A 12516-nucleotide genomic window follows, 5' to 3' on the forward strand; every position below is an offset into this window, starting at 1 on the left:
TTGTGGACTTCCATGAGTAATGAAATGTGATATGTGAGACTCAGATGAAACACATTATTATGGATAATTTATTAAAGTGTGTGTTTAATTTATTGACTATCATTAAGCCCAATTAATGTGACATTTTAATTTATTAAAAAGTGTGTTTAGTCTCCAGTTAACTAGATTAAACTCGGTTGGGCAAGCTCACATGGAATTGAATCAAATACCTACTGATTCGATCCCCAACTACGGCATATTTACAAGAATTTTCCTGATGGAGAGCGCAATTAAAGGATGTTAGACGTTACACCGCTGCGTGTACTTTCTGATTTACCCTAGTGGTTGATAGAAAATTTCAAAAGACCAGATCAAATTTATCACTTCCAGAGATAGTCAATGAAACTAACTGGCATTTATCATTTACCTAATGTGACCAAATGAATGGAGGAGTCTAAGTTAACTAGATTAAACTGGGTTGGGCAAGCTCACTTTTCGAACTAATAGAATTTGCTAATAATGTCTCTTTTTCTTCGTGGACCGTCATCAATGCAAACAAAGCTCAATTAGATTTATGCATTATGGCTATTCCATAGAGGTAAAAATTTTATTAAATGAAATTAATTGAAAATTTTGATTATTTTAAAATTTTATTTTTTTAAAAAAATTAATTATTTTAAATAATTCGATTTGATTCCAATTTAATTTAAATAATTAATACTATCAAAATTGATTGCACCATTATGTATTAATTTTCAAAAATTAATAGGCACCACGCTAAGGAGCGCTTCAATTATTTATAAAATTTATTTATATTTTTTATTTTCTATTAAAAGTATTGTTTTTGGTCATTTAAAGGTATTGGTTTTTATATATTTTTTATGTGGAACGGAATAATGATTATTTTATAAGTTAGTTCGAATAAAAATTTTTTAAAAAGAAAATAAAAAATCATCAAACACAGACAATGCACTCTTAGATGAATGAAAAAAAAATATTAACTCAAAGATCATGCCATAGTATTAACTAAATAAATATTTAAATAGTTTGAAAATTTATAATGATATAAAAAATGAAAATAACTTTAATAAAAAACTAAAATTCTTTGAGCTTTCAAAAAGATTTTAAATAATACTTTTTGGACATAAAATTGAACTCTTACATGTTATACTTAATAAAAAATATAAATATATGAACAAGTTTTAATTTAATATATTATAGATTTTATGATTAATCAAAAATTATAATCTCTTGAAACTTACAATCCCCTTATAAATTTTTGATAATTTTTCAACACAACAAACTAATATGTTGGAAAATTAGCACCAACACTATGATAGTGTGAGTATGATAATTTAAAAACCAACACCACATTAGAAGCACTTCACTTATTTATAATGTTTTTGTATTTTTTTAATTAAAAGTATTATTTTTTATCATTCAAAGGTATTATATTTAGTCGATTTTACTAATAATGCTAGTTTGAAAATCAATATCATAGTTCAGTTAATTCAATCAAAAATCAAATTAATCTATATTTTATCGATTCAGTTTATTTAATTTTTATTAGAATAATAAATCGATTTAATTAATTTTAAAAAAATAATATATTCAATTGTGATTTAATTGATTTGATCGAACTGATTGCTCAACCCTAAGCTTATTATCCGAGTTTCTAATTAATGAGCACATGTATGATATTTTAGCTTACTTTAAAGCTATGATACACTGATATTTCAACTTGAGGTCAAGATCTTTTATTAGGGTCGTAAGTTTGATTTGATAAAAAATTATGTATATTTATTTAATATATATAAATAAATAAATAAATTTAAATAATTTATTAAACTAAATGAATCAACCAACATTAACAATTTAACATGAGTGTGTACGACTCTTTAATAAAAAATTTATTAAATAAATAAAAAATTCTAAACATAAATAAATCGATAAGGTAATTTTAAATATCCTCCCTCTCAAGTCTCATCTCACGCTTCCCGGAATGAGGTGGCACGTGCCATTCCCACCCGCCTCCGAGACACCACCAGGTGCCTGGCGGAACATGTTGTGGCCTGCAGTTGACCTGCTGCAACGCAGCAACCTCCACAGACAGACCGACACGTGGCGTTTCAGCGCAGATGAAAGCGTGGGCGGCCGGACATAATAAAATTATTGAATTTAAAATTTAAAAAATTTATCTGATCTCGAGATGGATATGACGTGCTGAACTACAGTTGTCAAGCTGTAAAAGCTGATCTGTATGTCTAGTGGGTTGAAACGTCAAATGCGTCAAATAATCGAGTGCTCCAGCTAATCGAATGTCGAGTGGCTGACTATGAACAACCTAAGTAGGCCAAGCATCGAGAGTGATTCGATTAGGTCAAGTGTCAAGCATCGAGTGATTCGATTTGGTCAAGTGTCAAACATCGAGTGATTCGATAGGATGAGTGAGGAGGAGTATCAGCATTGTTGAAATCTATGTTAAATTTAATTTCTTTAAAAACAGTCATTCTCTTTGACGGTACTTAAAAGATTTCATCGGATGTTTATTTTCGATAATACAATGTGATCCGGTACGATTATTTAGCGGAGACCTGGACATCAGGTATAATGGGGTATAAAAAAAAATAGTAAATATAGGTATCGATTAACGAAGACTACTTCTTAAATCCTAAATGAACTCTCGATCTCCTCCTTCGGTCTTGGTGTGCTTCATTAAACATGTGTCGAGCTCTCCTTCGGATCTCGGTGTACTTCCTTAAGCATGTGCCGAGCTCCCTCTCCGATCTCGGTATGCTTCCTTAAACATGTGTTGAGCTCCCCCTCCGATCTCGGTGTGCATTCCTTAAGCATGAGCCGACCTCGTGACTTGGTCTCGGCACGCTTTCCGCATCTTGAGGTAATCTCGGAGTACGGTATCAATATGTTTCCTACATCTAGGGCTAATTTCCAATGTGTGATAAAGACGTGGTCGTTCCGCTCAAATCGGAAAAAGAACAGAACCAATTCTTTCGCATCTTGAGGAACTAATATATATCAAGACGGTTGCTAATATTTTAGTTACTAATATGGAAAGCATCTGCTATAAAAAGGTAGCACATGCCCATGGGCATAGGTACCCGCACATATCTACCATAATTCCCTCAAGTTATAAAATTCCTTCGTTACGTCAAATCCTAACTTGAGCGTCGGAGTGACTTGTCGGGACCCAACCCCGATGCCATTCTAACCCTCTTTTTGAGTGCTTTTCAGGATCTTTCTTCTCTCCGGATGATTCTCTTCGAGGAACATGAACTTGAACCAGCGCTTGAATCATCCATGATGTATTGGTCGGAACACACTGACTTGATTACATTCACAATAAAAAAATGATAATTCCAGTTAGTCGCATAGACTCAATCCCTAGGGGTGACCGGTCCGGTCCCACGGAAGTTTCACACCGACCACCAGGGTAAATTGGGAAGCGCACGCAGCTACCTACCCAGATGCCCAGCATCCTTTGATTGTGATCCCCATTTGGAGGAAAATTTCTGCAAATACGTCGTAGCTGGGGATCGAACCGCGGATGTCTGGGTAACAACCTGGATGTCTTACTGCGGCACCATAGTCCCGGGGACGATTACATTCACAATCAAGAAAGCAAAGAAAAGAGTTAGTGTGAAAAAATTATTTGTTAATGGATGAATTGACTATTCCATCTCTTCTCCTCTATAGGAATCTCCTTTCCTAGACTCAAAACCTTAATGGTTATTATTTTCCTATGTCGGTTGGCTGCAACATCAATAGGTGATCATCAATGGTCGTTTTAGATTAATCATTAATATTGGCCGGTCTACTTCTTAATTTTTTTCTTGATTAATTTGATATTAGAAGTGCATAAGTCATACTTGCACACAAATTGGGTTGCTTGCTCTAAATTCTTTCTAAGTTCTAAACCTTCAAAGAAGATGCTGCATGCCAAACCTCATTCAAGTCTACGCTCGATCGAGCTAAAATAAGAGCAAGTCAACTCAATGATTCACAGAGAATCTCAGTGATGAGTTGGCCGGTCAACGCCGCCGGCTACGACTTGTAGGTTTCCCACTCCAAAGTGGTGGCACTTGCACACCTACCACCATTGACTTTGACCTGGTGATGGGTGGCTCGAAGTCAATATATAGTCAACGACAATAAATTCTACTATATATATATATGAATCTAAGAATTAATGATTCTGATTCAAGAGGCCGGCAATGGGGAGGAGCAGGGATGGAGTGCCAAAAGGCTACGTGCCAATGATGGTTGGCAAAGAGGCAGAGGAGAGGTTTCTGGTGCACACCGAGCTCTTCAAGCACCCGATTTTCGCGGTGCTGTTGGAGATGTCGGAGCGCGAGTTTGGTTATGCACAGCCAGGAGTTCTTCGCATCCCGTGCGACGTTGAGCAGTTTAGATCAGTGGTCGATGCTGTGGCTGCCAGGGTTAAATTAAATTGTAGCATTTCGTTCTCTTCTTTGTTATGCCGATAGAGAGTTTCTTTAGGTGTCTCTCATTTCAAATGAGACAGGAACAGTAATTAGGAAAGGTTTATGCTTGGGAAGTTGAGTGTGATCTGTATAAGTTATAGAGATATTTGTATATGCACACTCTAAAATCGATCTCCAAAATAGTTCATTAAAATCGACCTTCAAAACATTCATTCCATTTGAAATTTAACCTTTCATTCTCTTATTATTGTTTCTTAGTGCTTTACAATTGCAAAGCACTTATGGGGCCTATAAAAGTTCTTTATAGTACCATGCATGAAGAGTATCTTTATTTATTTATGCAATCAATTTGTGTTATTATTTTCTTTTAATTTAATAGCATCAAAATTATAATTCAATAACACTTAGGGTGTGCCCCCGGGGGCATAGCACAAGTGACAAAGTATGAGTGACATAAATAAGGTTGAAGTGATTTATTCTAAGTGATAAACATGAAGACATGTGTTATCTGAGATTTCAAGTTCGGGTCTTTTTAGCAACATGTACATGTTGACTGATGTGCTATTTCAGTAGTAGACTCTTATTAACATAGTGGTACCGTGTCTCCAAAAAATTTCTTAGGAGGTTTTCAGATTATGGGGTCATTTCGATGGTGGGACTGATCACTATATATAAAAAGTTTACCAAAAATAGATAGTTTTGCCCTTGACTGAGTTGGTTACGATAGAGCATACTTATAGAAGAGAGTAAAGTTCGAATCTCGGTGAAGCCGATAATACTCTTCTCCGTCGTAGTCAATTGTAGCTTCTCGATTTACCTCCTCATAGATGATCGTAGGACCAACTATGTGAGACCGTTAGAGTGGCAGATTCCATCTTTTACAGAAGAGTGACGTAAATAAGAATATTCGAGATCAATTTCTTATTCTCAACAAATTCGACTCTGAATGTCAAATCATTTTATGCTTTTTTTAATTTATTTTGATAATTAATAAAAAATTTATGTAAAGTCAATCTGTTACCTCTAACATTAATAAATTTGAAAAATTAGATAGTTGAATTATCAAATAATAATAATAATAATAATAATAATAATAATAATAATAATAATGCACATGTAATATATGATTGGGAAGTACTTTTAATAAAAGTTGACAACCCTAATCTCCTACTATATATATTTTAATAGAACATATAATGCAATTTAATAATGCCTAGAATATAATACAATTTGGCCATTTTAATAGTACCTATAATAAATTAAGAAATACATCATAATTTAATTTAATACTATCTAATGTGCAATTTAGAAATATTTATAAGACAAACTAAATGCATCAATACCATAATTTATTAGCACTTTATAAAAGTTATACATACAAAATAACACTTTTAAAATTTAGCAACTTTAGCCCAATATGGATCTTGGGCTAGTAATTCTAGAAATTGTCACTTAAAAATAAATATAATTACATTTAAAATCAATTAAAAATAATTTCCATATAACAACCCTAAGATTAATAATAAAAATGATAAACCAAATTGACAATTTCAAGTAGAAAATTAAATTATTTAATTCATTTTTATTAGTATTTTTTTAAAATTATTTATTTTTAAGGAGAAAACCACAAATGAATATGCCAAGGACAGATCATATTTATTATTTAATTAGGAATAATATAATTTAAACAAAATAAACTATGAGAAAAGTCCAAAAGGCTACCTAACTAAAGTCTAACGAGTAAGAGAAACCACTTTTTGCTTGTGGAATAAAAATAATCAAACTCGATTCAATTTTATTATTTTCACACCATCTTATCAATAATACTAACTTACTATGGTAAGTGATACATTGAACATGATGAAAAAGATAAGATTGCATATTCATCCATTAGCTTCTTTTAAAAAAACTTTTGTTGAATATAAATTTCTTTAATTTTTTAATAAGAAGACTAAAAGAAGTCAAAGAAGGTGAGCCCATGAATGAGAGGAGACTTCTATCCAAATTTAATTTTAAAAATAAATGATTAAATTCGTTGAATTGAATAAATTTGTACAACTTTGTATTTCCTTTCTTTCCTTCCACATTGCACGGAAAGTGTGAATCATGGTTCACAAAATTTGACGATCCAACGCATATTTCCAACAACCCCCGTTTTAGGGGCCTTCGAGTAATATTAAATTTTGAAGAGTTTTATATAAAAAAAGTAAATTCCACTAAAATTTTGAGTATAAAAATCACAATATTCATCATCATAAAATATCCTTAACTTGATAATAAATTGATTAAACTTATTCTAATTTAATTAAAACTACTCTAATTTTATTTTATTTTAAAAATTAAGATATTTTATACATATCAATAATAGAAAATTAATATGATAATGATGAAATATTGAAATATATTTTTAAATAAGGTTTGTCAGGTTATTGGGATTTGAGTTTAAAATTTTTAAATTGAAATTCGAATTGAAATTTTTTATAATATCTTTGTTTTGAACTTATCTGAATTCAATTCCTCATATCTGAAGGGTATTTTAAGTAAATAATAAATTATATGGGGGATTTTTTGAGATTTTGCCAAATTAAAAATTTAAAAAGTTAGAACCAGACGGAACGAAGCGTCACTTGTCGAACTTTATTCTTTTGTTGGCGCTACAGAGCGTTTACGTCAGCGCAATATCTTCATTTCCGTTCTTATCTTCGAATCCCAAAGTCCGCTGCTCTTCATCAATAATTTCGAGCGAGGAAATCGATCTTCATCGCAGCTCTCATCGCTAGCTTCTAATCATGGCGGTGAACAAATCGCCCGCTTCCTGGCTCGGGAATGCAGGCATGGTACTCTCCTGCATCCTCAGTTTGCTGCTCTTTCTGTCATCGGAGATAGCCAAAGTCCAAGCTCAAGCTCAAGCTCCGGCTCCTCAACCTCAATCTCAAGCTAGGACTGATCCGGTTGAAGGTGAAGCTCTTTTTCTTGTTCTTCGTTTTTTTTTTTTTGGTCCTGTCTGCTTGACGGATCTTAACATTAGGAGTAGCTTTGGATCAGATGGAGTCTGGTTACTGTGTCTTAGGTAATGCAGAACCCACAAGTAGCTAGAATAAATCTTTCTATGCGCATCCTGTCTCTTTGCTTCAGTGAATCGAAAGGTTAGGCTTAAAGATCGTTAAGTTTAGTCGGACGCATCATTTGCCCTAACTGCGATCTAGCATTCCGCTGCTTCGAGATGACAGCACGTCCCTCTTGCTCAGTGGAATCGGGCGATGTGAGGAGTTAGGACGCTATCGGCAGAGATCATCCACTTTCCAAGGTCAAATTAAAGAAACGGGAGAGGATGAAACACGGTGGATTGACTGAAACCGATAATAAGGATCCTTCTCTCAATAGCGACATCAGTCCTCGAGTTTAGTCCTAAACATGCTAAATTCAAGTTGCTTAATCGTTAAGCTTATATCCTCATCATTCAGTTTACATTTGAGCAAGTTCGTCAGTCATATTTCTCGTTGGTGTATGGTGGTTAATTAGACATAGTTGATTATTACAGTTCTGTTAGTTTTACTTTAGTATGCTGAAAAGAGTTAATGTTAATTACTTGCGGTAGGATTGATGCTATCTTGTCCACAACTTCGATAATTATTGATTGATTCTGAATCTTAGTTGCTCTAGTATCCATCCATGTTGTCAAGATGAATATGCACATCTAATTTGTGACATCAGTTAAAATAAATAAATCGAGTTAGACCATACCTAACTTGAATTATTGGAATTGCATGTAGCTTTGGCGTTGAACACAATCTTTGGGAGATGGAGTTTGACGGCACAGTCAACATGGAATATTAGTGGTGAACTATGCAATGGTGCTGCTATTGATTCAACCATATTGGATGGCGATATCTTCAATCCTGGAATCAAATGTGACTGCAGTTACAACAATGGCACCGTCTGCCATATTACTCAATTGTATGGATTATGGAAATATAAATCTCCATCTGTTTCCTATTTTAGTTTTCTTCTTAGTTGCGAGAAATCATCTTTGTGACTGCTTTAGGTAGCTTGTAATGGCCCTAAAATTTTGCACATATACTATTTCACACATATGATATCTCCTTACAGATACACTGTTTTCATATTTCCACATAACAACCAAAATTAGATCAGAGAATGACTAGAATTGAGTGGGTAAAACATGGCTCTTATTATCAAATTATTTTCTGTTTTGAATATGATTAGTATAGTAATGTTCTGTGTTATGTTTAACCTTTATGGTTCAGTTACTCACTGATGACATTATGCATATTCAAGTACACAATTAACAATTTTTCTTAATCCATTCTAGGTACATTCCTTTCATATAAAGAAACATAAAATCAATATAAAAATACCTATCAATTATCATAATTAGAACTGTGCTCTGTGTGCAAACATTGTGATCACTGAAATTGATGGATTCATTGGGATCATTTTCTTCTGTCTAACACAGTGTATTGTAATGCATTAATGTAGTTTTAGACCTAATTTAGCTTGTAGGGAGCAACTTTTGCTGTCACTCCAATAATTGCTTCTATGAGACGTGCCTGGCTATATTTGAATCATTAAAGAAAGCACTTTTTGCAAAACTAAATTTGTCTATGAGGATTTGATGGCCAGGATTAATTTTGAAGGGCAAATTGCAGCGCTCAAGTTATGTGTCTTTTATTGGCTATTGTGCCTTGATAAAATACCAGCTAAAGTGAACCTATTTAGAAATGGGTTACAAATTTCAATAACGTGATCCACTTCTGTAACAGGACAAAGGGATCACAATTTTGGCTTATTGAGCAACCTCTGCCTGTATCATTAAACCCTTTTGAAATGATATGTTTTTTCATCAGTCATGTTGGTAAAATGAAGATTCTCTCATTTAACAAAGGGACCTCATACACGTACACTTATTATTGTTCATGTTAGTAAAGGAATACTAGTTTTTTTTCCTTCCCTTGTAAATGCATGATTTATTTGTCTTTTCTGCATCATGTTTCTTTCAGGAGGATATTTAACTTGGATGTGGTTGGAACTATCCCCGAAGAGCTGCAAGATCTACCCTATCTCTGGAACCTGTAACTTACTCTTTCTCATGTACAAGACTGTAGTTTAAAGGCACTTCTTCAATTTAAATGAATTTTGAAGTAAACTTGACTAAGCAACATTTGAACTAGGTTTTTGATGTATCCTTGTATGGTTAAGTGTCTCACTTATATTGTATTATTAATTGCAACAACAGTTTGGCCACTCATGCCCTCACATTTCAAATCTGTAAAACTAAAGGCTTCTTTTTTCCTGCAGAAATTTTTGGAAAAATTATCTGACTGGTTCTGTGCCTGCATTTTTTGGGAACTTCACCAGGATGCAATACTTGTGAGACCATTTTAATAGAATAATGGGTCTATTTTCGTTATTGTTGTCATCTAATTAGTTTATATGACCGTCATCAGAAGCGTTGGGAATAATGTCTTGTCTGGGCCAATACCAAAGGAACTTGGAAACCTTCAGCGACTTATCTCTCTGTAAGATGTTCTACATCAAACAATCTTGAAATAATTTGCCAAGCAATATAAAAGACATGATTGATTACAGTTATACTAAAATTACCTTCTGTCATGTTTCCTAAACAAAAAGGGGATGGATTCTTGCAGGGGTTTATCAAACAATAACTTCAGTGGTTCCATCCCTCCAGAGTTTGGGAATTTGACTAGCATACAAAGATTGTAAGTTTTTTTGCACCTTATTATTCTGGATGGTTAATACATGCTGAACTAATTCTTTGTAATGTAATGATGTACAGATATGTGGATAGTTCTGGACTTAGCGGTGAGCTACCACCAACACTGTCCAATCTGAAAACCTTGACAACGTTGTAAGTTCTATTAAAGATTATCTTTGATTATGTAAATATATATAATATATTTATTTATAGATAACGAAGGGGAGCCTTGGCGCAACGGTAAGGTTGCTGCCATGTGACCTAGAGGTCACGGGTTCAAATCTTGGAAACAACCTCTTGCCAAAGGCAAGGTAAGGCTGCGTACAATGGATCCTTTCCCCGGACCCCGCATGGCGGGAGCTTCGTGCACCTGGCTGCCCCTATATTTATTTATAGATAACATGGAATGCCATTTTGGTTGCAGTTGGGCTTCAAACTGTAATTTCACAGGCAATGTTCCTGATTTCATCGGGGAATGGAGAAACCTAACTGACTTGTAAGATTCAATACTAGAGTTTTTATTTAGTAATCACTCATACTTTTGTTGTTTAGTTTTTCACCATGAATTATTTTTTTTCAGAATGGACATCTCAACTAAAATACTTCCTCACATCGTCATTTTTTGTTATGGTATAGGCCTTCCAAACATGGGAATTGAAGGAACTAAAAATAAATAAATGGACTTTTAAAAAAAAAAGATAAAGCGGTAAAATTATTTGGTTCAGGATGTACATTTCAGATACAATTTTATTTTATTCAATTTCTACTTGCACACTCAATCTATTTTTCCTTAGTATAACAAGATCATGCTATTGAAAGACATGTAAAACAGGCGATAATATAAATTCATCCATTTGTTATGAGCACTCAAGAAAATATACAATAGTTATCTTAAATATATTTTTTTGTCTTGCACACCATCAATTGAGACAATCTCGTGAGACCATCAATTGTCACATGGACTTCGCTCACTTTGCTCGAGGGGGTATTGGAGCTAGGTTGGTTACAATAATTGCCAACTTTGCTTACAACAATTCTACAAGCTGATCTATTAATAAATTTTCATTTCAAAGTATTTATGGATATCAGCTTGTCTGATTTGATTTCTTCTAAGTTTGTCGACAGTTTTGTTAAATGGATTTGTGAGGTACATGTCAATGTTGCACGAGAAATTTTGCCACATGAAAATTATGATGTATATGTTGATATACCATATAATGTAAAAGAGACAATATAGAAGATTATATTCTTATACACTTGGGCTAGCGTTTTCTTAAAAATTCATGCTTCTTTGTAGGGCTCTTTTGTATGAAAAGATATAGAAAAAGTTTGTTTTAATGTATATTCTCTTGACTTGCAAATTGAATAAAAAAAACTAGTCTTCTTTCAATATAGAGGATTTGTTACTTCACTAAGGAACAGTCCAACCTCCTTAGTTTGTTGACTTTCTCACAAGTGCACTCCTTTAGTTGGGTGTATGCGTTGTCTTCTACAACATTGTTAATCCTAAAAATTGAGAATATAGTTGACACAAAAATAATAGTATTTCATTACGAAAAAAACATGGTTCATTAGAAAGCATTCCTGAACTAATGACACATAAATTACAAAGACAAGCTTTGCAAGTTACCCTACAGGTTTCTATCATGACCCAAATGATTTCAATTTCATCCCATTAGTTGCCATGTGGCGAGAAGGATCTAATGCTTCTTATCAAAAAATAATTCCCTACTATAACCACACTAGCAACAGTTTATGATTTTATGATTTGTTTTATCTGATATGATATATTATTGCATTCTCTGGACAACATAGAAAATGAGAGATACTTTAGTTTTTTAAACCACACTCATGTATCCATAGAAACGATTCATTAATGTGTGTATCTTGTCTTGCTCCCATATCTTCAAAGGATAATGGAAAAGAAGGTAGAATCACTGTAATTTATTCCTTCATAATTGATTAAATAATACCTCCATGGAATGAGTAATTACACTTGGGCTTCCATCATTGGGAGGCAATATATGGGTAATGACTGTGTGAAATTTTATAGTAAGATGGAATTTTAACAGAGAATGAATTTGATACAATCCAAGGAATGAGATAGATTAAAGTATTGGATATATTTTATAATTTACCCTAAATTGTATATTTATGTATGTATCTTAAAAATTAAAAGTTGTCTAAATTGGCAAACTCAATAATATTTGCACTTAATTGAGGGCACTTAGCCTCCTTTTATACTTTTATCTGTGTATGGGTAGGCGTGTATGCTTGTTGTGTGTGTGTGCATGTGTGCCTTTGTGTGTGCGTGTGCACGCTCATGGTCATGCTTGA

At 33.4% G+C, this 12516-nt stretch overlaps 1 protein-coding gene across 1 annotated transcript in view; it reads left to right on the plus strand.

Moving 5' to 3' along the window:
- Positions 1–7123: 7123 nt before the first annotated feature.
- The window catches only part of LOC141844799 (uncharacterized), a 48761-nt gene continuing 43368 nt past the window's right edge, over positions 7124–12516 (plus strand). Inside the window, 8 exon segments of the mRNA XM_074732795.1 lie at positions 7124–7400; positions 8216–8399; positions 9464–9535; positions 9762–9833; positions 9911–9982; positions 10112–10183; positions 10261–10332; positions 10604–10675. Coding sequence (XP_074588896.1) covers positions 7232–7400; positions 8216–8399; positions 9464–9535; positions 9762–9833; positions 9911–9982; positions 10112–10183; positions 10261–10332; positions 10604–10675 — 785 coding nt within the window. The 5' untranslated portion in view covers positions 7124–7231.

The sequence above is a fragment of the Curcuma longa genome, chromosome 14 (genome assembly GCF_044706935.1).
Source record: "Curcuma longa cultivar G26 ecotype Majalengka, Jawa Barat chromosome 14, ITB_CL_G26_1.1, whole genome shotgun sequence".
NCBI classification, from domain to species: domain Eukaryota; kingdom Viridiplantae; phylum Streptophyta; class Magnoliopsida; order Zingiberales; family Zingiberaceae; genus Curcuma; species Curcuma longa.